General features: G+C 45.6%; 1 protein-coding gene across 2 annotated transcripts in view; it reads right to left on the reverse strand.

Annotated features, from left to right (window-relative positions):
• Window positions 1-237: 237 nt before the first annotated feature.
• LOC118369034 (EMILIN-1-like) overlaps window positions 238-24,364 on the reverse strand; it is a 95,417-nt gene continuing 71,290 nt past the window's right edge. The window contains exons 3-9 of one of the 2 annotated variants that reach the window (XM_052496431.1): window positions 15,189-15,400; window positions 12,626-15,058; window positions 11,879-11,905; window positions 10,992-11,117; window positions 10,842-10,859; window positions 9,140-9,274; window positions 238-6,473 (exon numbers count right to left, since the gene is read on the reverse strand). In XM_052496431.1, coding sequence (XP_052352391.1) covers window positions 6,151-6,473; window positions 9,140-9,274; window positions 10,842-10,859; window positions 10,992-11,117; window positions 11,879-11,905; window positions 12,626-15,058; window positions 15,189-15,400 — 3,274 coding nt within the window. In that variant the 3' untranslated portion in view covers window positions 238-6,150. The remainder of the gene's footprint in view (window positions 6,474-9,139; window positions 9,275-10,841; window positions 10,860-10,991; window positions 11,118-11,878; window positions 11,906-12,625; window positions 15,059-15,188; window positions 15,401-24,364) is intronic. The other variant, XM_052496432.1, reaches the window with a different exon arrangement.

The raw sequence follows: 24,364 nt of genomic DNA on the forward strand, positions 1-24,364 counted from the left end.
TAGAGTCCTAACCCTCTGAGCAGCTAGATTAGAGTCCTAACCCTCTGAGCAGATAGATTAGAGTCCTAACCCTCTGAGCAGATAGATTAGTCCTAACCCTCTGAGCAGCTAGATTAGAGTCCTAACCCTCTGAGCAGATAGATTAGAGTCCTAACCCTCTGAGCAGCTAGATTAGAGTCCTAACCCACTGAGCAGATAATTAATCCAAAACAAACTCCTACACAGATGACATGGCTGTAAAATTAAATACCTTTATTTGAGCTACACGTGTCGACCAAATCACACATTCAAGGTAAAAGGTTAGACTGTGGGGAGGAGGAGCTGCAGAAAACAAGGCGGAACTGCACCTTTAATACATAGCACTGCTTTGGTTGGCATGTGGAATGACCAGTTGTTGGTGACTTCATAGATTGAGTAAACCTTTGGAATTCCTTTAGCAATAACAAACACAGAGGTCAGATAGGACCAGGTGGAGAAATACTCAAAAGGCACAAGAGTAGCAAGACAGCAGCTTCTCAACTAAATACAGCGTCTTTCAAATAATGATAGAATAGTGATAGAATTAGTGATAGAATTTGAATACAACTCCATGTATTTGATTGCAATGGTGTACCTCTCTGCCAAATATGTTGGTATCCATTTGCCGTTCTGAAACTGAATCCATTTTCCTAGTAAATAACACACAGTTTAATGCAGCACCAGAAAGCACCATACTGATCCTGTTATGGTGAGCTAGTGTTGGAATTGATCAAATATGTGAAACGGTTAAGGGGGAACCTAGGACTGGGTTGGGAAAACATTAGGTGCGGAGTATCACATAGGCCATCAGAGGGCCTGTAACTATTCCTCTGCATCACATAGGCCATCAGAGGGCCTGTAACTATTCCTCTGCATCACATAGGCCATCAGAGGGCCTGTAACTATTCCTCTGCATCACATAGGCCATCAGAGGGCCTGTAACTATTCCTCTGATTCACTGGGCCATGGGGTCATAGTGGGGTCATACCTCAGTTGGTAGAGCATGGCGCTTGTAACGCCAGGGTAGTGGGTTCGATTCCCGGGACCACCCATACGTAGAATGTATGCACACATGACTGTAAGTCGCTTTGGATAAAAGCGTCTGCTAAATGGCATATATTATTATTATTATTATATTAGAGGGCCTGTAACTATTCCTCTGATTCACTGGGCCATCAGAGGGCCTGTAACTATTCCTCTGTATCACATAGGCCATCAGAGGGCCTGTAACTATTCCTCTGTATCACATAGGCCATTAGAGGGCCTGTAACTATTCCTCTGATTCACTGGGCCATTAGAGGGCCTGTAACTATTCCTCTGATTCACTGGGCCATTAGAGGGCCTGTAACTATTCCTCTGATTCACTGGGCCATCAGAGGGCCTGTAACTATTCCTCTGTATCACATAGGCCATTAGAGGGCCTGTAACTATTCCTCTGATTCACTGGGCCATTAGAGGGCCTGTAAAATATTCCTCTGTACAGGGGCGGGTTTAGTGATTTGGAGGACCCAGGCAGAGGTCAGTCTGAGCTTCCCCCACCACCCCCCCCTCCTATGGGTTTTATAGTAAAGGCATGTAATTTAACTGTAAGAATGTACTTTTAATGTACCATGACCACAATCAGTCATGATGTTTTCATCTTATTGTCAAACAAATCACTTCAAAAAGTAGGTTACTTTTGCACGTTCACACCAAAATAATTCCAACATCCTTGATGACGATGTCAGTGTTATCAGCAGCATCTGTCTTTTAACTAAAGAAATGAGTTGACTGACATAATGTTTCAGTTATAATTAAACCTGCTTTTCTTCCTTTTATTTTCTCTGCCCTGCTCTGAAAGATCCTCATTGCTGCCCTGCTATGAAAGATCCTCATTGCTGCAGCTGCCCTGGTCTGAAAGATCCTCATTGCTGCAGCTGCCCTGCTCTGAAAGATCCTCATTGCTGCAGCTGCCCTGCTCTGAAAGATCCTCATTGCTGCCCTGCTATGAAAGATCCTCATTGCTGCAGCTGCCCTGGTCTGAAAGATCCTCATTGCTGCAGCTGCCCTGCTCTGAAAGATCCTCATTGCTGCAGCTGCCCTGCTCTGAAAGATCCTCATTGCTGCAGCTGCCCTGCTCTGAAAGATCCTCATTGCTGCAGCTGCCCTGCTCTGAAAGATCCTCATTGCTGCAGCTGCCCTGCTCTGAAAGATCCTCATTGCTGCCCTGCTCTGAAAGATCCTCATTGCTGCATCTGCCCTGCTCTGAAAGATCCTCATTGCTGCATCTGCCCTGCTCTGAAAGATCCTCATTGCTGCCCTGCTCTGAAAGATTCTCATTGTTGCAGCTGCCCTGCTCTGAAAGATCCTCATTGCTGCATCTGCCCTGCTCTGAAAGACCCTCATTGCTGCATCTGCCCTGGTCTGAAAGATCCTCATTGCTGCATCTGCCCTGGTCTGAAAGATCCTCATTGTTGCATCTGCCCTGGTCTGAAAGATCCTCATTGTTGCATCTGCCCTGGTCTGAAAGATCCTCATTGCTGCATCTGCCCTGGTCTGAAAGATCCTCATTGCTGCATCTGCCCTGGTCTGAAAGATCCTCATTGTTGCATCTGCCCTGGTCTGAAAGATCCTCATTGTTGCATCTGCCCTGGTCTGAAAGATCCTCATTGTTGCATCTGGCCTGGTCTGAAAGATCCTCATTGTTGCATCTGGCCTGGTCTGAAAGATCCTCATTGTTGCATCTGCCCTGGTCTGAAAGATCCTCATTGTTGCATCTGGCCCGGACTGTATCACTGGGCCATTAGAAAACCTAGACCTCTGTATCACTGGGCCATTAGAGAACCTAGTCCTCTGGATCAATGGGCCATTAGAAGGCCTGTAACTATTCCTCTGCATCATTGGGCCATTGGGGGGCCGACAGACATGACCAAGTAATCATCCCCTGCTGTCAGAGAGAGCTTCTTATTTATCGTCCTGTGTAAACACTTCACTGTGCCTCGATTAATGACATCCACCGGGGCCTCTTAGAGAGAGAGAGAGCACATCGCTCTGTTTATGATCCGCTCACTCCTTGTGGCCCTTGGCAGCCGTTCAACACATCGTGTGCCTAAGGGAGAAATGGGGGGTTCGGGGGGAGGAGTGATACTCCCTTCTGACTGGTCACTGAGGCTTTCAGACTGACTTTCTCACACTTTGGGGTGTGACTCTGTGTTAGGTTGAAGATTGTTGAGTCACATCATCTGATTCCCTCTAATGATGTAATAAAGGATCTATAGGCCATGTGGTCATTCTGTACTGGGGTATAAGGCAGGGCTTCCTTCTGTACTGGGTATAAAGGCAGGGCTTCCTTCTGTACTGGGGTATAAGGCAGGGCTTCCTTCTGTACTGGGTATAAAGGCAGGGCTTCCTTCTGTACTGGGGTATAAGGCAGGGCTTCCTTCTGTACTGGGGTATAAGGCAGGGCTTCCTTCTATACTGGGGTATAAGGCAGGGCTTCCTTCTGTACTGGGGTATAAGGCAGGGTTTCATTCTGTACTGGGGTATTAGGCAGAGTTTCCTTCTGTACTGGGTATAAGACAGGGCTTCCTTCTATACTGGGATACAGGGCAGAGTTTCCTTCTGCTTGGTTGAGGCAAATTCCTACTTGATTGTGGTTAAGGCTGGGTCTGGGGTTTGAACATGTTTTCATTCGTCTGGAGCATGGCAAGACATGTCTGAATGCTTTCAGTCACGGACGGCACATTTAGCTAGGTCACGGACGGCACATTTAGCTAGGTCACAAATGGCACATTTAGCTAGGTCACAAATGGCACATTTAGCTAGGTCACAGACAACACATTTAGCTAGGTCACAAATGGCACATTTAGCTAGGTCACAAATGGCACATTTAGCTAGGTCAGGGACAACGCATTTAGCTAGGTTACGGACGGCACATTTAGCTAGGTCACGGACGGCACATTTAGCTAGGTCACGGACAACACATTTAGCTAGGTCACGGACAACACATTTAGCTAGGTCACGGACGGAACATTTAGCTAGGTCACGGAAGGCACATTTAGCTAGGTCACGGACAACACATTTAGCTAGGTCACGGACAACACATTTAGCTAGACCGCGGACGGCACATTTAGCTAGGTCACGGAAGGCACATTTAGCTAGGTCACGGACAACACATTTAGCTAGGTCACGGACGGCACATTTAGCCAGGTCACGGAAGGCACATTTAGCTAGGTCACGGACAACACATTTAGCTAGGTCACGGACAACACATTTAGCTAGGTCACGGACAACACATTTAGCTAGGTCACGGACAACACATTTAGCTAGGTCACGGACAACACATTTAGCTAGGTCACGGACAACACATTTAGCTAGGTCACGGACGGCATATTTAGCTAAGTCACAAATGGCACATTTAGCTAGGTCACGGACAACACATTTAGCTAGGTCACAAATGGCACATTTAGCTAGGTCAGGGACAACGCATCTAGCTAGGTCACGGACAACACATCTAGCTAGGTCTCGGACAACACATTTAGCTAGGTCACGGACGGCACATTTAGCTAGGTCACGGAAGGCACATTTAGCTAGGTCACGGACAACACATTTAGCTAGGTCACGGACAACACATTTAGCTAGGTCACGGACGGCACATTTAGCTAGGTCACAAATGGCACATTTAGCTAGGTCACGGACAACACATTTAGCTAGGTCACGGACAACACATTTAGCTAGGTCACGGACAACACATTTAGCTAGGTCACAGACAACACATTTAGCTAGGTCACGGACGGCACATTGAGCTAGGTCACGGACAACACATTTAGCTAGGTCACGGACGGCACATTTAGCTAGGTCACAAATGGCACATTTAGCTAGGTCACAAATGGCACATTTAGCTAGGTCACGTACAACACATTTAGCTAGGTCACGGACAACACATTTAGCTAGGTCACGGACGGCACATTTAGCTAGGTCACAAATGGCACATTTAGCTAGGTCACGGACAACACATTTAGCTAGGTCACAAATGGCACATTTAGCTAGGTCAGGGACAACGCATCTAGCTAGGTCACGGACAACACATCTAGCTAGGTCTCGGACAACACATTTAGCTAGGTCAGGGACAACGCATCTAGCTAGGTCACGGACAACACATCTAGCTAGGTCACGGACAACACATCTAGCTAGGTCACGGACAACACATCTAGCTAGGTCTCGGACAACACATTTAGCTAGGTCACGGATGGCACATTTGGCAAGGTCACGTAGGGCACATAAAAGTCTTTGGGAACCACTAGTATAACACACTTAAGCTGTAGCAATTATCGTCAACAAGGCCAAGCTTTGGATCGCCAAGCCAAAGGCATTACAGAACGGAGAGACAAGGAGGCAAAAGGTGCACGATAACATTAAAATCACAAAACGTGAATTCATCACCATAGAAATCAGCTATAGAAAATCAAGCAAGGAATTTCTCATTCCAGGTTCTCTCCGCTATTCCTAACTTCCGGTTAACCTCAGACCTTGACAGTGGGTCTGGTTCTTTGGCAGGGAAACACTTTGCAGCAAAGGTGGGATGTCAAGCAGACCTTATGGTCGGCAGTGGTGCACTGAGGACTACGGTACGCTGAGCCCCATGCCTGGAGTGAGTAATATAGAAACAGGGACATATAAGAATAACCATAGAAAAATCCTGCAGTAGTAGCAACACATTTGGTGTGAAAAACACTTTTCCAAATACTGGACGAGCTAGGTAAAAAAAAATGAAGGGCGAAGTCTCTCAGTCTGCTACTTAGTTTATAGTACATCCTGTGTTTGTTCAAGCAGTTCATCAGGTTTCACAACATCAGAGGGCCAGGAATGACACACAGAGGGAGAAACACAACACTTTTCTGTCGTTGTAGTCGTCTCCTAGTTGTCGTTCGTTCCCGTGTTTCGCGAGTTGATATAAAGTAATTCCATCTCTGGACCCTGTCGTTTTGCATTGAAAAGCGGTTGTCAATTCAAACTGTGAGTCTAAACAGTCCAGAATGGGGACCAACCCCAGACCCTCTCTTCTCTAACTTTCTTCTTCCCTCGTCCTTCTTCCGTTTCTTCCTTCCTCTCCCTCTCTTATGTTCCAGATGGACAACCCTAGGGGGTTTTGGCTTACATATGTTCATACAGCAGCATTCCACTGAAGATGGTGAGAGGCTCTACAGAGTGGGCCAGCTTGCCCATGACCAGGTCAATGCAGACTGTGTCTCCGGCCTGGAGGGGCAGGATGATGTTGAACACGGCCAGGGAGCCCGGGGTGATCTTGGCCTCGGCTACCGGCTTGTTCTCCAGTCCCTCTGGCTGGTATCCCCCGGAGTCCACACGGGCCATACCATAGTTGGACTTGGATAGTACCGCCTCAATCTTCTCGTTCTTGTGGCCAGTCAGGATTGCGCTGAAGAAGTAGCGGCCATCGACGGGCGCCGTGAAGATGCCTGGGCAACACAGAGACAGAGATAGTGAGGTCAGCATTAGCTTAGCATACTCACTGATGTTGTACACAGCAATATAGCAAACAGTTGCCTGTTTAGGTCTATGGCTTGGTTTGACAGTTGGCTCATTGTACATTAACTCAAATAATGATGTAACTAACTGCTATAAATACCCTTCACATGTAGATTGAACTCACAGTATTTGTATTTGTATTTATTATGGATCTCCATTAGTTCCTGCCAAGGCAGCAGCTACTCTTCCTGGGGTTTATTATGGATCGCCATTAGTTCCTGCCAAAGCAGCAGCTACTCTTCCTGGGGTTTATTATGGATCGCCATTAGTTCCTGCCAAAGCAGCAGCTACTCTTCCTGGGGTTTATTATGGATCGCCATTAGTTCCTGCCAAAGCAGCAGCTACTCTTCCTGGGGTTTATTATGGATCGCCATTAGTTCCTGCCAAAGCAGCAGCTACCCTTCCTGGGGTTTATTATGGATCGCCATTAGTTCCTGCCAAAGCAGAAGCTACTCTTCCTGGGGTTATAATGCATTCCCGTTAGTTCCTGCCAAGGCAACAGCTACTCCTCCTGGGGTTATAATGCATTCCTATTAGTTCCTGCCAAGGCAGCAGCTACTCTTCCTGGGGTTATAATGCATTGCTATTAGTTCCTGCCAAGGCAGCAGCTAATCTTCCTGGGGTTATAATGCATTCCTATTAGTTCCTGCCAAGGCAGCAGCTACTCTTCCTGGGGTTATAATGCATTCCCATTAGTTTCTGCCAAGGCAGCAGCTACTCCTCCTGGGGTTATAATGCATTCCTATTAGTTCCTGCCAAGGCATCAGCTACTCTTCCTGGGGTTATAATGCATTCCTATTAGTTCCTGCCAAGGCAGCAGCTAATCTTCCTGGGGTTATAATGCATTCCTATTAGTTCCTGCCAAGGCAGCAGCTACTCTTCCTGGGGTTATAATGCATTCCCATTAGTTCCTGCCAAGGCAACAGCTACTCTTCCTGGGGTTATAATGCATTCCTATTAGTTCCTGCCAAGGCAGCAACTACTCTTCCTGGGGTTATAATGCATTCCTATTAGTTCCTGCCAAGGCAGCAGCTACTCTTCCTGGGGTTATAATGCATTCCTATTAGTTCCTGCCAAGGCAGCAGCTACTCTTCCTGGGGTTATAATGCATTCCCATTAGTTCCTGCCAAGGCAGCAGCTACTCTTCCTGGGGTTATAATGCATTCCCATTAGTTCCTGCCAAGGCAACAGCTACTCTTCCTGGGGTTATAATGCATTCCTAAGTTCCTGCCAAGGCAGCAGCTACTCTTCCTGGGGTTATAATGCATTCCTATTAGTTCCTGCCAAGGCAGCAGCTACTCTTCCTGGGGTTATAATGCATTCCTATTAGTTCCTGCCAAGGCAGCAGCTACTCTTCCTGGGGTTATAATGCATTCCCATTAGTTCCTGCCAAGGCAGCAGCTACTCTTCCTGGGGTTATAATGCATTCCCATTAGTTCCTGCCAAGGCAGCAGCTACTCTTCCTGGGGTTATAATGCATTCCTATTAGTTCCTGCCAAGGCAGCAGCTACTCTTCCTGGGGTTATAATGCATTCCCATTAGTTCCTGCCAAGGCAGCAGCTACTCTTCCTGGGGTTATAATGCATTCCCATTAGTTCCTGCCAAGGCAACAGCTACTCTTCCTGGGGTTATAATGCATTCCTATTAGTTCCTGCCAAGGCAGCAGCTACTCTTCCTGGGGTTATAATGCATTCCTATTAGTTCCTGCCAAGGCAGCAGCTACTCTTCCTGGGGTTATAATGCATTCCTATTAGTTCCTGAAAAGGCAGCAGCTACTCTTCCTGGGGTTATAATGCATTCCCATTAGTTCCTGCCAAGGCAGCAGCTACTCTTCCTGGGGTTATAATGCATTCCCATTAGTTCCTGCCAAGGCAACAGCTACTCTTCCTGGGGTTATAATGCATTCCTATTAGTTCCTGCCAAGGCAGCAGCTACTCTTCCTGGGGTTATAATGCATTCCTATTAGTTCCTGCCAAGGCAGCAGCTACTCTTCCTGGGGTTATAATGCATTCCTATTAGTTCCTGCCAAGGCAGCAGCTACTCTTCCTGGGGTTATAATGCATTCCCATTAGTTCCTGCCAAGGCAGCAGCTACTCTTCCTGGGGTTATAATGCATTCCCATTAGTTCCTGCCAAGGCAGCAGCTACTCTTCCTGGGGTTATAATGCATTCCTATTAGTTCCTGCCAAGGCAGCAGCTACTCTTCCTGGGGTTATAATGCATTCCTATTAGTTCCTGCCAAGGCAGCAGCTACTCTTCCTGGGGTTATAATGCATTCCCATTAGTTCCTGCCAAGGCAGCAGCTACTCTTCCTGGGGTTATAATGCATTCCCATTAGTTCCTGCCAAGGCAGCAGCTACTCTTCCTGGGGTTATAATGCATTCCTATTAGTTCCTGCCAAGGCAGCAGCTACTCTTCCTGGGGTTATAATGCATTCCTATTAGTTCCTGCCAAGGCAGCAGCTACTCTTCCTGGGGTTATAATGCATTCCCATTAGTTCCTGCCAAGGCAGCAGCTACTCTTCTTGGGGTCCAGCCAAATGAAGGCAGTTACGTGCAACTAAAAACCTTACATTACAAGTCCTATCTATTCAGTACCAGTCCGCGGGTCATAGAACTCTCCCTCGTTGACAAAGATCTTGTCGAAGACGATGGTGCCAGCACTAAGCATGGGGTAGGTGAGAGCGGCAGAGAAGGACAGCTTGGGCACGTTGGCATCGGCACCTGGCATACCTGAGGGCAAAAATACAACAACATCTCAGAAAGAGCACGGTTATTATCAACTATATGTGATATTTCATTGTTCTGCCATGAGGAAATCCATGTTCACAGTTCATTACAGACAACATGAACAACGTGTAAGGAACATATCAAGAGAGAGACTTTTGTTCAAGACGGTTAGACGGCCCTCTAATCTAAAAATAAAAACGTAATGTGCAACAATTTTGAAGATTTCAATAAGGAAATCAGTCCAAATAAATACATTCATTATGACCTAATCTATGGATTTCACATGACTGGGAATACATACAGAATATGCATCTGTTGGTGAGAAGATACCTTAAAAAGCAATGGCTCAGAAAACTAAAAACCAGTCAGTGTCTGGTGTGACCAGCATTTGCCTAATGCAACGCGACACATCTCTTTCACATCGAGTTGATCAAGCTGCTCATTGTGGCCTGTGGAATGTTTTCAAACTCCTCTTTAATAGCTGTGCAAAGATGATGGATATTTGAGAGAACCGGAACACAATGTCGTACACATTGATCCAGAGCATCCCAAACATGCTCAATGGGTGACATGTCTGGTGACTATGCAGGCCAACGGAAGAACTTGGACATTTTCAGCTTCCAGGAATAGTGTATAGATCCTTGCGACATTACGCTGAAACATGAGGTGATGGCGGCAGATGAATGACACGACAATGGGCATTAGGATATCGTCATGGTATCTCTGTGCACTCAAATTGCCATCAATACAACGCAGTAGTGTTCATTATCTGTAGTCTATGCCTGCCCATACCATAACCCCACTGCCACTGCTCACAACGTTGACATTAGCAAGCCGCTCGCCCACACAACTCCATACATGATGTCTGCCATCTGCCCGGTACAGTTGAAACCGGGATTCATCTGTGAATGCCAGTGGTCATCGTTATCCCCAGCACAAGGTGCACCTGTGTAATGATCATGCTGTTTAATCAGCTTCTTGATATGCCACATCTGTCAGGTGGTTGGATTATCTTGGCAAAGGAGAAATGCTCACTAACATGGATGCAATCAAATTTGTTGACAAAATTTGAGAGATATTTGTGCGTATGGAACATTTCGGGGATCTTTTATTTCATCTCATGAAACATGGGACCAACAATTTAGACGTTGTGTTTTTGCAGCATTTTTGTTCAGTATGTTTCAGATGCAGTTGCCTTCATGATGGGAATGTTTCAGAGCGGTTATGTAAAACAAAAAGGGGTCAACAACGCTACACATTAAAACACACACACACTATGTATCTCACAATCACCACATGTAACCCTCAAGCAGACCCAGAAAGCATTATGTGCACATTTCCTGGCTGCCTCTGAGGATTCATGTTCTCATTGGCCCAATGCTGACCTCTGACCTATACAGTGATCCCCACACACACACACTCAAACTGAACTCAATTCACCCTGACTGTTAATGACCCTCAGCAATACTCATGTTATGTAATGACATGTAACACACAGCACTGTTGAGTGCATTAGCACATTGCTAACATGTCGGACTCAAATGCTAATAATGAAACAACATCAACATACCTTGTTCACCTTTGAGGCCTGCAGTGAAAAAAAGAGAGGAAGAGACCAGTTAGACTGACTCAAACCATTCAGTCAAACATCAACATATAAAAACACATTTCCTGAGGCATAAAGACTGATTTATAAAGGGCTTGTATGGTTCCTGTTAACCTGGTGATCCTCTGGGCCCGTTCTCTCCCTGCCTACCCGGGGGTCCGTCCCTGCCTTGGGGCCCCTTAGCGCCAGGCAGCCCCTGGAACCCTCTCTCCCCAGAGGGACCTGGAGGACCAGGCAGGCCTAGGGTGGTGGGAGGCAATGACAACAATATTAATACCGTAATATTCCTTCTTTTTTTTAATGAACATTTCAAAAGTTGAATAATCAATGCACGTTATAATTTCAATATTACGTATTTATTAAAGTTATTTCAGGCATTTAATAATTGAAGTAACTTAAATAATTGTTATTTAACTTAAATAATCAAAGTTGACCCAAAGACGGCCTGTTAGAGAACATGGAAACCATTCCGGACAAAACCGCTGTAACGATACAGTGGAGGAGTATTCTCATTCAGATATGTCACTGAATGAGGTATTACGACATTATAATCCATTGTTCCCACCAGACACAGAAGCATCAGATTATTTGAACACTGAGACGTGTGTGTAACCCGAGAAGCCTCGAGGAGTGTTATGAAAGACTGCATAACAGACAGACACACTAATAGCAGGCCACCATTTAACGTGAGACTCACATATTGCACAAATAGACATTGTTAGTTTTAATTAGTGGATTCTGAATGTTTTTGTAATCATCAGTCTGTTTCTTGGTGTTGTTCGATGGGGCCTCTGTGTTTATTGTAGCTAACACCGTTCTGTATGTTGACACTTGTGTGCAAATGTGTTACTTGAGACTTTACATATGCACCCGTGTTCATTGTGTCCTTAAACCCACTGAATGAGCTGTCTTGTAGACTGGTCAAGTATAGACAGGACAAGGTTAGTCTAGAGTTTAAGACACATGATGGTTTTAGTTCAGTTTTACCAAAAGCTGTGTACCATTCAAACCTCTAACCAACTGCACACCTACAAAGCAGAACATGTGAGAGAGAGAGAGGATAAGTTTAATAGAAAATATAAATATATAATTGTCAACATGAACTCAGAAAATACTCTGTGTCAATGTAAATCCTCTGTAAATGAACATGCTCTTTATTTTAAAACCATGCATTGTTTAATTTCTGTAGTTACTAATGTTGGATCAAGATCAGTGCTCTCCAACCCTGTTGCTGGAGAGCTACCGTCCTCTAGGTTTTCAATCCAACCCTAATAAAGTGCCCCTCCCACTGAGCAAAAACTGGTTGAATCAATGTTGTTGCCATGTACTTTCAAACAAGAGAATCAATGTGGAAAACTGATTGGATAAAAAAAAGTAATCAATGTCATTTCATGTTTTTCCACCAACATTTGCATCTAAATCCAATGACATTGTGAATTGTTTTATTTGAATTAACATTGAATTCCTGTTAATTGACAACTCAACCAAATGTAAATCAAAACCAGACGTTGAACTGACGTCTGTGCCCACTGGGTGGATTCTAATAACTAGCTGGTTGATAAGCTGATCCAGGTTAGTTCCACCTGGGGTTGGAGTGTAAACCTACAGGAGGGTATCTCTCCAGGAACAGGGTTGGAGAGCCCTGGTGTAAACCTACAGGAGGGTATCTCTCCAGGAACAGGGTTGGAGAGCCCTGGTCTAGACCATAATCTCTCTGAAAGGAATACAGTGTAAAGCAACACACTCACCGGTCAGGTCCTGTTCCGAAAGATTCTGGAACTCCGTGAGGATGTGACTGACGGACGAGTTGAGGTTCTTGATCTTCCCGTGGATCCCGTCCAGCTGAGTGGTCTGGATGCTCTCAATGATCCCTCCATGGGAAATGACCGTGGCGTTCAGACCATTCACACAGTTCCACAGGCCCGACATGTGCTTGGTCAGCCCCTCCTTGATCTTCTGGAGCGAATCAGAGACGCCGTCCAGCCGCCCGCACACGCCCTCCATCTTGAACAGCCTCTTCTCAAGGCCGTCGCCAGAACGCTTGCAGTCGCCCACCTCCACCACTAGGGTGCTCTCGAAGCGTCGCACGTCGCGATCCACCCCGTCGAGGCGGTCGCGGCTCTTCTCGATGTGCTCAGTCACCTCCTGCTGTATCTTGTCCAGCTCAGAGATGATCTTGTCCTTGGTGTTGCCCAGGTCCGTGATGACACTGCCATGTTTCTGCACTGTGTGCTCCAGGCCCCTCAGCGTGTCGTTGATGGAGCTAAAGGTCAGGATGACCTCGGACAGCTCGCCCTGTAGGGACTTGAGGTGGCCGTTGTTGGACGTGCCTCCGATCACACTGTGGCCGTCCAGGGGCTTATCAGGTTCACCCAGGCCTCGTCCTCCAGTGCCACCTCCTGTTGTTAGGGTCTCCAGGTGGATCTTACACTGGTCGCTACACTTCCCTACCACCTCCCGGAGTTTCCCCACCTCTTCCTGTAGAGTAGAGCAAGAGCTTTGGTTGGAATCCACCCGGTTCCGGATGGTGTTGATGTCCTTCTCCCAGCGGTTCAGGGTGTGGTTCTTCAGCTTCTTGAACTCGTCTTCCACTCTTCCACAGACGTCGCAGTCATCCATGCCGCGCCCGAGCGTCTCAACTTCTGTGACGATGCGGTTGAAGTGCTCGCCATTGTCTCCGGTCAGGGCTTTGATCTTGCGGATGTCGTGGCTGAGATCCAGCACCTTGTCCATGAGTGAGTCGCCCGAGACGGACAGGTCCTTGATCCGCGTGTCAAAGCGTCGTATCTCATCCTCATTGGCCACCACCCTCCAGGTGATAGACTTCACAGAGTCTCCGTCGTAATCGTTTCCTCCGTCCCCTCCAGCTCCTCCCCAACCTCCTCCGGTTCCCCCTATTCCTCCACTTCCTCCATCTCTCCTTCCTTCAGTTCCTGTTCCTCCTGTATCTCCCCTTCCTCCTTCCCCTGTCCCACCTTCAGATCCTCTCCCTCCCATTCCCCCTGTTCCTCCGGTTCCTCTACTTCCTCCTCCATCTTCTCTTCCACCTCCTCCAACTCCTCCTCCTCCTCCTCCTGTTCCTCCACAGCCACAGTCAGTCAGACTCTTGTCTAGTAGTGCCGTGGAGTTCGCCAGGCGGGTCACATTCTTGTCGTGGTCTGACACGAGGTCCTTTACAATGCCCACGTCTAGCTCTATGTCGCCGATGCGGTATCCCTGGTCGTCGAAACGGTCCAGGAACACGGTCCGGAGGTCACCCAGCTCACGGTTGAAGTAGTCCTTCAGGTCTTTCTCTGTCTCCTCTGTGTGCTGCATTGTGCTGTTCACCCACCTCTCAAGGTCCCTCAGACGACCGTCCAGCCTGTCCTCTATCACCCTGGGTAATCCGCTGCCACCTCCAGGGCCAAAGCCACCACCTCCAGGGCCAAAACCACCACCTCCAGGGACAAAGCCACCTCCACCTCCTGGGAAACCTCCACCTCCATTACTACCACCGCCACTGCCCAGCTCCTTATCCATGCGGTTCTGGATGACATCATAGTTCTCTGATATGGAGCTTATCTTCCTTTCAGCATCTGTGACCCTGTCCTTGAGGTCGGTGACAGAATCGCAGCAGCCCTGGGAGCGTGTCACCTCGCGGCGCAGGCCGTCTAGGCTCTGGCGATATCGTCCATCCACAGCGTTCAGCTGCTTCTCCAGCGCACGGATCTGCTCCCTGTCCTCCTGCTGCTGTCTCCGTAGGTCCTCCACCCCCGACTGGCAGGAGGAGCAGGACAGAGACACCCTTCTCTCCAGCTCCCTCAGGATCTCCTCTTTCAGCGTGTTGAGCTTCCCGCCACTAATCCCACCGGTGCCTCCAGAGGAGTCGCCAAGATCATTCCCACCGCCGCCATTCCCGTTGACCAGGTGGTTGTTGATGCTGACCAAGGTCTTGTCGTGAGCCTGTGTCCGGTTGTCCAGCTGGTCTAGTTTGGTCTGGATGCTGTGGATGGTGTCCTTAATCTCCGGCTGGGCCGCATCCGCTGGGGCCTTGGTGCCACCACCACTGAAGCCCGGTTTGCGCATCTCCTCCTGGAAGCGTTCGTTCATGCCCCTCAGCGTGGACTGCAGGTCCTGGAGGTCCTTGGTTAGGCTCTGGATCTTGTCCTCCAGCTGCCGCGTCTTGTCGCTGTCGCCTCGCCCTGGAACACAAACAGAATATTATTATACTTATATTATAAGAGGATGACAGCTCCCATGAAACATGGAGAAGACAAGGACTGTAGAGGAGGAAGAGGAAGAGGGAGAGCAGGGACATAAACATCCACCCACCGTCTCCCCCACTCTGTCCTCTGTGACCTGTGTCGGTTCCGGTCTGTCCCGGTCGGGACGGTTTGGGTCTGGCTGTAGCGATCTGGGTCCCCGACCCGCCGCTCGGCCCTTCGCTACAGTCATCTCCGGTGTAACCATGGCAACACTTCCACTCCATGTCCGTCACCATCTTGTAGGCCACCTTGTACCGCGGCTTCATATACGTTCGATACCTGTTGAGAATCAGAGACGACGATGAAGTGCAGTGATTTACAATGAGGTTGTCTCACCTATCTTAGTTGAATACACTTATCGTTGGTCGCAGTGGATAAGACTAAGAGAGTTAACTACATGTAAATGTTATTGACAGTACGCAATTATAATTGGTCACGGGTGGTAATTTTCAACTTACTGTACATCTGCCTTTGGCCCCTGACACACTCACTGTAAAAATGTTTGTAATAGTCCCGTGTGGCTCAGTTGGTAGAGCAACGCCAGGGTTGTGGGTTTGATTCCCACGAGAGACCGGTACGAGAATGTGTATACTCACCACGGTAAGTAGCTCTGGATAAGAGTGTCTGCTAAATGACTCACTACGGTAAGTAGCTCTGGATAAGAGTGTCTGCTAAATGACTCACTACGGTAAGTAGCTCTGGATAAGAGTGTCTGCTAAATGACTCACTACGGTAAGTAGCTCTGGATAAGAGTGTCTGCTAAATGACTCACTACGGTAAGTAGCTCTGGATAAGAGTGTCTGCTAAATGACTCACTACGGTAAGTAGCTCTGGATAAGAGTGTCTGCTAAATGACTCACTACGGTAAGTAGCTCTGGATAAGAGTGTCTGCTAAATGACTCACTACGGTAAGTAGCTCTGGATAAGAGTGTCTGCTAAATGACGTAAATGTCATCGTTGGCAGAATTCAACATTCATCCTCATTTTAACATGCTGGGTTTTTCTACCACTTCACACATTTTTGTTTACTTAATATCTATCTATTTCCAAGTTAAACTGGAGTTCCTACCACTGAGTTTCAATGGGCCTGTTGGCTATTCTGTTGGCCTGAACTCATGAAACTGCACTCTCAGCCAAATACCTTTATGGAGAATGTTTATGTGTCTCAATCCACAACGCACTCACTACAGGCCACAAAGCCAAGTAACAAGCATTTTCTCCCTAATTACGTTTGCATTTCATTTGAGATTTTCCCATCGTTCCCAGGCTCGGAGGCATGAACATCGGAGGCTGGTTTCTGCCCTGAGGGGCAGTTTGATGTAACTCTAATCCTCACTCAATACCAAGGTTAATTAAATCATTTACCGGGGAAACTATTCAGACCTCAACATGTTTGCAATCAATCTCCTTCTCCGCTCGAGTGTATAACACAGTATCAGAAACATCTGTCACGCCCTGATCTGGTTCACCTGTCCTTGTGATTGTCTCCACCCCCTCCAGGTGTCGCTTATTTTCCCCAGTGTATTTATCCCTGTGTTTCCTGTCTCTCTGTACCAGTGTATTTATCCCCGTGTCTCCTGTCTCTCTGTACCAGTGTATTTATCCCTGTCTCTCTGTACCAGTGTATTTATCCCTGTGTTTCCTGTCGCTCTGTACCAGTGTATTTATCCCTGTGTCTCCTGTCTCTCTGTACCAGTGTATTTATCCCTGTGTCTCCTGTCTCTCTGTACCAGTGTATTTATCCCTGTGTCTCCTGTCTCTCTGTACCAGTGTATTTATCCCTGTGTCTCCTGTCTCTCTGTGCCAGTGTATTTATCCCTGTAACAGTGTATTTATCCCTGTGTTTCCCGTTGCTCTGTACCAGTGTATTTATCCCTGTGTTTCCAGTCTCTCTGTACCAGTGTATTTATCCCTGTGTTTCCTGTCTCTCTGTACCAGTGTATTTATCCCTGTGTTTCCCGTCGCTCTGTACCAGTGTATTTATCCCTGTGTTTCCTGTCTCTCTGTACCAGTTCATCTTGTGTGCCTTTCAGGTCAACCAGCGTTTTTGCTTCTATTCTCTTTTGATAGTCCTCCCGGTTTTTGACCTTTGCCTGTTTTCTGGACTCTGTACCCGCCTGCCTGACCATTCTGCCTGCCTTGACCTCGAGCCTGTCTGCCACTCTGTACCTCCTGGTCTCTGAACTGGTTTTGACATTCTGCCTGTCCACAACCATTCTCTTGCCTACCCCGTTTGGATTGTTTAATAAATATCAAGACTCAAAGCATCTGCCTCCCATGTCTGCATCTTGGTCTCGCCTTGTGTCCTTATAGTCATTCTCTACTGTAGAAGACTTAGGCATGGTAGGCGTGCACCGCAATCTCCTTTTACCCAATCATGTCATCTAAAGGAGCAATGCACTTCATTGTGCACATCTGTGATAACTGTCTAAACATATTGAATTACTGTACGAACACACGCAATACACAAATGAAGTGGCCCAGTTTTTACATTAACCTCATCGACCTCAGGCTGTAGCAAATGTACTGTATGCTGCAATGGAGTGTGGAAGCCAAACCCCAAAATGAGATCTTGATTGTCAAACAATTAGAACAGACAAACAAATAAACAGACAGTTTTCAAATTTAGCTTGGACTGCGTTCAGAAGAAACCCTTTTAAAAAAGAATAAATGTTTCACAATGAATACCCCTGCACATGAACACGCATGAATCGTTTTATTTCCTGTGTATGTACTGTATTATTCAGGCTCATACACAGCCATCTGCTTCCCAGCTGTGTGAGTGAGTGAGTGAGTGAGTGAGTGTGTGAGTGAGTGAGTGAGTGAGTGAGTGAGTGAGAGAACATTGTTTTGAAACTTCTGTATGTGTAATGTTTACTGTTAATTTTTTGATTGTTTTTCACTTTATATATTCACTTTATATATTATCTAACATTGTTTTGAAATGTGTATGTGTAATGTTTATGCCAATAAAGCCATTGAATTGAGAGAGAGACAGAGAGAGATATATTATCTAGACAGAGAGAGGCAATGACAGAACAGATGAGAGACAGCCAATAGAGACAGAGAGATTGAGAGAGAGACAGAGAGAGATAGAGACAGAGAGAGAGAGAGAGAGAGAGAAAGGGATATAGTATTGGTTCCAGATTAGTCAGAAAGGTCCTGATTTCGCAGGAATATTTGTTACTTAGTAACAAATATGTAATTGTTATTTAGTCAGTCGTCACGTCTGTCTCTCTCTCTCTACCTCTCTTTCTCAATATTTACATTAACCTCATCGAAACTCAGGCTGTGTTTTAATTGGTTAGCTAGCCATAGTTCATAGGACACCCCTCCCCCCTCTGATGGATGAGAATACTCTGTATGAAGTCCTCAGGCTGTAACAAATGTACTGTATGCCGCAATGGAGCGTGGAAGCCAAACCCCAAAATGAGATCCTGATTGTCAAACAATTAGAACAGACAAACAAACACACGCTCCGCACACACTCAGACAGACAGAGAGAGACAGCACAAGAGAGAGAGAGAGAGACAGAGAGACAGAAAGAGAGAGAGACAGAGAGAGAGAGAGCGCAAGAGCGAGATGGAGAGAGAGAGAGAGAGAGAGAGAGAGAGAGAGAGAGAGAGAGAGAGAGAGAGAGAGAGAGAGAGAGAGAGAGAGAGGAGAAAGAGAGAGGAGACAGAGAGAGGAGACAGAGAGAGGAGACAGAGAGAGGAGACAGAGAGAGGAGACAGAGAGAGAGACAGAGAGAGGAGACAGAGAGATAGAGGAGAGAGAGAGAAAGAGAGAGGAGACAGAGAGAGAGACAGAGAGAGAGCGAGAGTTAGAGACAGAGAGATAGAGGAGAGAGAGAGAAAGAGAGAGGAGACAGAGAGAGAGACAGAGAGAGAGCGAGAGTTAGAGACAGAGAGATAGAGGAAAGAGAGAGAGAGAAAGAGAGAGGAGACAGAGAGAGAGACAGAGAGAGAGCGAGAGTTAGAGACAGAGAGATAGAGGAGAGAGAGAGAAAGAGAGAGGGAGGAGAAAGAGAGAGGAGACAGAGAGAGAGACAGAGAGAGAGCGAGAGTTAGAGACAGAGAGATAGAGGAGAGAGAGAGAAAGAGAGAGAGAGGAGAAAGAGAGAGGAGACAGAGAGAGAGACAGAGAGAGAGAGACAGAGAGAGAGACAGAGAGAGAGCGAGAGTTAGAGACAGAGAGATAGAGGAGAGAGAGAGAAAGAGAGAGAGAGAAGAGAGGAGAAAGAGAGTGAGTCTCAATCTGTCTCTCAATTCAATTCAATTCACTTTATTGGCACAGAGAAAGAGACAGAGAGAGAGAAAGAGAGAGAGAGAGAGAGAGACATGTTAGATACAGAGAGAGAGACAGAGAGAGAGACAGAGAGAGAGACAGAGAGAGAGAAAGAGAGAGATATATAGTATGGGTTTCAGATTAGTCAGAAAGGTCCTGATTTCTCAGGAATATTTGTTACATTTAGTGAGTTGTCACATCTGTCTCTCAATTCAATTCAATTCACTTTATTGGCATGACGTAACAATGTACATATTGCCAAAGCTTATTTTGGATATTTACAATATTAAGATAATAAGAATAAAAATTGTCAACAGGACAACAGTAACAACAATAACCAAGTGTCAAAATAACCATACATTGAACAATAACAATAAGCCTACAGTAGAGGACATGTGCAGGTTGACTGGTCTGTCAGACACTGTCCCTCAACTTATGGCAGGCAGCAATGTAGTGCGCTGCCAACCCACAGCTCTCTGTGTCCTCCCCCTACAGGACGGGTAGCCTATCCTCATCAGAGAGGTCTTCAATGTAGTGTGCTGCCAACCCACAGCTCTCTGCGTCCTCCCCCAACAGGACGGGTAGCCTATCCTCATCAGAGAGGTCTTCAATGTAGTGCGCTGCCACCCCACAGCTCTCTGTGTCCTCCCCCAACAGGACGGGGAGCCTATCCTCATCAGAGAGGTCTTTGAAACTTTGAATAAGGGTTTCAAATTTGGGGAAATGACACTCTCTAATTGTTTTATATTTTTGACATTTTGTCAGGAAATGCAGCTCCGTCTCAGGTTCTGCTGTTGTGCAGTGGTTGCACAGCCTTTCTTCTACGGGGAGTCAGGCTTTCCTGTGCTCCCTGAGTCTGTACTTTGTCAAGGTTTTTTTTGATCAGTAACCATGATCAAATATTTAGCCACAGTGTACTGTCTATTTAGGGCCAGATAGCATTGCATTTTGCTTTGTGTTTGTGCTTGTGTTTCTCAATAAGCAATATAGTTTTGTTTTGACTGTGTTGTAATTTGTTTTATTCTGATTGATTGGATGTTCTGGTCCTGAGGCTTCAGTGTGTTAGTAGAACAGGTTTGTGAACTCAGCCCCAGGACCAGCTGGATGAGGGGACTGAGGCTTCAGTGTGTTAGTAGAACAGGTTTGTGAACTCAGCCCGAGGACCAGCTGGATGAGGGGACTCTTTTCTTTGCTCAGCTCTTGGCATTGCAGGGCTTGGTATTGATATGAGAGGGGTTCACTGTATTTTAGATGTTTCCAAAACTTCATTGCTCTTTTTTGAGTTTTTATTATTTGTGGATATTGGCCTAATTCAGTCCTGCGTGCATTGTTTGTAGTTTTCCTCTGGACATGTAGGAGAATCTTACAGAACTCTGGATGCAGGGTTTCAATGGGGTGTTTGTCTCATTTGGTGAAAACATGTTTTGTAGGTGGATCCCACACCTCACTGCCATAAAGTGCAATTGGTTCAATGACACATTCAAATAGTTTTAGACAAATTTGAATAGTATTTTAATTTTAATTAGTTTTTTTAATGGCGTAGATGCCCTGCGTGCTTTCTCTCTCTCGGTTCCTTCACTGCATCATTAAGGTGTCCGGTTGAGCTTATTTTTGAAAATAGGTAAATGTAGTGTGTGCAGTGCTCTATATAATTTGTACCAATTGAGAACTTTGGTGTAATTCCCTGAGATCTGGATCTTCACTGGAAAATCATTATTTTAGGTCCCAGGTCTGGCAGTACTGCTCTAGCATGTCCAGGCTCTGCTGTAGGCCATGTGCTGTGGGTGACAGCAGGCATAGGTCATCTGTGAAGAGTAGGCATTTAACTTCTGAATTGAGACTAACACCATGGGATGAGGATTTTTCTAGAATAGCGGCCAACTCATTGATGTAAAAATTGAAGAGTGCAGGGCTCAGATTGCAACCCTGGCGAAGGCCCTGCCCCTGGTTAAAGTATTCTGTTAGTTTCTTGCCAATTTTAATGCTGCACGTACTGCCAGTATACAGTTGAAGTTGGAAGTTTACATACACCGTAGCCAAATATATTTAAACTCAGATTTTCACAATTCCTGACATTTAATGATAGTAAAAATTCCCTGTTCCCTGTTAGGATCAACACTTTATTTTAAGAATGTGAAATGTCAGAATAATAGTAGAGAAAATTATTTATTTATGTCAGCTTTTATTCCTTTCATCACGTTTCCAGTGGGTCAGAAGTTTACACACACTCAATTAGTATTTGGTAACATTGCCTTTAAATTGTTTGACTTGGGGCAAATGTTTCGGGTAGCCTTCTACAAGCTTCCCACAATAAGTTGGGTGAATTTTGGCCCATTCCTCCTGACAAAGCTGGTGTAACTGAGTCAGGTTTGTAGGCCTCCTTGCTCGCACACACCTTTTCAGGTCAGGGCTTTGTGATGGCCACTCCAATTCCTTTATTTTGTTGCCCTTAAGCATTTTGCCACAACTTTGGAAGTATGCTTGTGGTAATTGTCAATTTGGAAGACCAATTTGCAACCAAGCTTTAACTTCCTGACTAATGTATTGAGATGTTGCTTCAATATATCCACATAATTTTCTTTCCTCATCATGCAGCAATGCAGCAAAACACCCCCACAACATGATGCTGCCACCCCCATGCTTCACGGGTGGGATGGTGTTTTTCGGCTTGAAAGCCTCCCCCTTTTTCCTCCAAACATAACGATGGTCATTATGGCCAAACAGTTTCATCAGACAAGAGGACATTTCTCCAAAAAGTACGATTTTTGTCCCCATGTACAGTTGCAAACTGTAGTCTGGCTTTTTTATGGAGGTTTTGGAGCAGTGGCTTCTTCCTTGCTGAGCGGCCTTTCAGGTTATGTCAATATAGGACTCGTTTGACTGTGGATATAGATACTTTGTACAGGTTTTCTCCAGCATCTTCACAAGGTCCTTTGCAGATGTTCTGGGATTGATTTGCACTTTTTGCACCAAAGTACGTTCATCTCTAGGAGACAGAACGTGTCTCCTTCCTGAGCGGTATGATGGCTGCGTGGGCCCATGGTGTTTATAGTTGCGTATATTGTTTGTACAGATGAACATGGTACCTTCAGGCATTTGGAAATTGCTCCCAAGGATGAACCAGACTTGTGGAGATCTACAATTTTTTTTCTGATGTCTTGGCTGATTTCTTTTGATTTTCCCATGATGTCAAGCAAAGATGCAGTGAGTTTGAAGGTAGGCCTTGAAATACATCCACAGGTACACCTCCAATTGACTCAAATGATGTCAATTAGCCTATCAGAAGCTTCTAAAGCCATGACATAATTTTCAGGATTTTTCCAAGCTGTTTAAAGCCACAGTCAACTTAGTGTATGTTAACTTCTGACCCACTGGAAGTGTGATACAATGAATTAGAAGTGAAATTATCTGTCTGTAAACAATTGTTGGAAAAATTACTTGTGTCATGCACAAAGTAGATGTCCTAACCGACCTGCCAAAACTACAGTTTGTTAACAAGAAATTTGTGGAGTGGTTGAAAAACGAGTTTTAATGACTCCAACCTAAGTCTATGTAAACTTCCGACTTCAACTGAACATTGATTTAATTATGTCATATGTTTTACCCCCTACACCGCTTTCAATAACTTTGTAGAACAGTCCTGTATGCCAAATATAATCAAATGCTTTTTGGAAGTCAATAAAGCAAGCGTATATTTCAGTGTTATTTTGGTGGACATGTTTATCTATCAGGGTGTGTAGGGTGTAAATATGATCAGTCGTGTGATGTTTTGGTCTAAATCCAATTAGGCTTTTACTCAAGCCATTGTCCTTAAACTTCTTGCGGATGCTACCGTAATACATCAAATTAAATCTTAACTTGTTGTTAATCCAGGCGCCATGTCAGATTTCAAAAAGGCTTTACGGCGAAAGCAAACCATGCGATTATCTGAGGACAGAGCCCCACATCACAAATAATTTTCAACCAGGGAGTTGTGACGCGAAAGTCAGAAATAGCGATATAAAAAATGCCTTACCTTTGAAGATCTTCTTCTGTTGGCACTCCAAAAGGTCCCAGTTACATCACAAATGGTCCTTTTGTTCGATAAACTCCTTCTTTATATCCATAAAAACTCAGGGGTTTCGCCTGCCATATCAGCTATTTTATACTCACAGACATTATCTTAACAGTTTTAGAAACGTTAGAGTGTTTTCCTTCCAAATCGACCAATCCTAGCCTCTGGGCCTGAGAAGCAAGCAGTTTACTTTGGGAACAATTTTCATCCGGAAGTCAAAATACCGCCCCCTATCCCAAAGAAGTTCATGAAGTTTAGAACTCTTACATTTATAATAATACAGAAAAACTTCCCGAGGTTACCGTTCACACAAATGCCTCTGTAATTGTTAGGGTCAAATTTGTCTCCGTTCTTAAAGATTGGGGTCATGAGTCCTTGATTCCAGATGTCAGGGAAATAACCTACACTAAGGATCAAATTAAACAGTTAATATAGCCAATTGAAATTTTGCGCTAGTAAATTTGAGCATCTCATTTAGAATGCCATCAGGTCCGCAGGCTTTTTTAATTTGAGGGCCTGAAGTTTCTTATAGAGCTCCTGGTCAGTAATAGTTTAGTTTCTTATAGAGCTCCTGGTCAGTAATAGTTTAGTTTCTTATAGAGCTCCTGGTCAGTAATAGTTTAGTTTCTTATAGAGCTCCTGGTCAGTAATAGTTTAGTTTCTTATAGAGCTCCTGGTCAGTAATAGTTTAGTTTCTTATAGAGCTCCTGGTCAGTAATAGTTTAGTTTCTTATAGAGCTCCTGGTCAGTAATAGTTTAGTTTCTTATAGAGCTCCTGGTCAGTAATAGTTTAGTTTCTTATAGAGCTCCTGGTCAGTAATAGTTTAGTTTCTTATAGAGCTCCTGGTCAGTAATAGATTAGTTTCTTATAGAGCTCCTGGTCAGTAATAGTTTAGTTTCTT

Source organism: Oncorhynchus keta, chromosome 35 (genome assembly GCF_023373465.1).
Source record: "Oncorhynchus keta strain PuntledgeMale-10-30-2019 chromosome 35, Oket_V2, whole genome shotgun sequence".
In the NCBI taxonomy this organism is placed as follows: domain Eukaryota; kingdom Metazoa; phylum Chordata; class Actinopteri; order Salmoniformes; family Salmonidae; genus Oncorhynchus; species Oncorhynchus keta.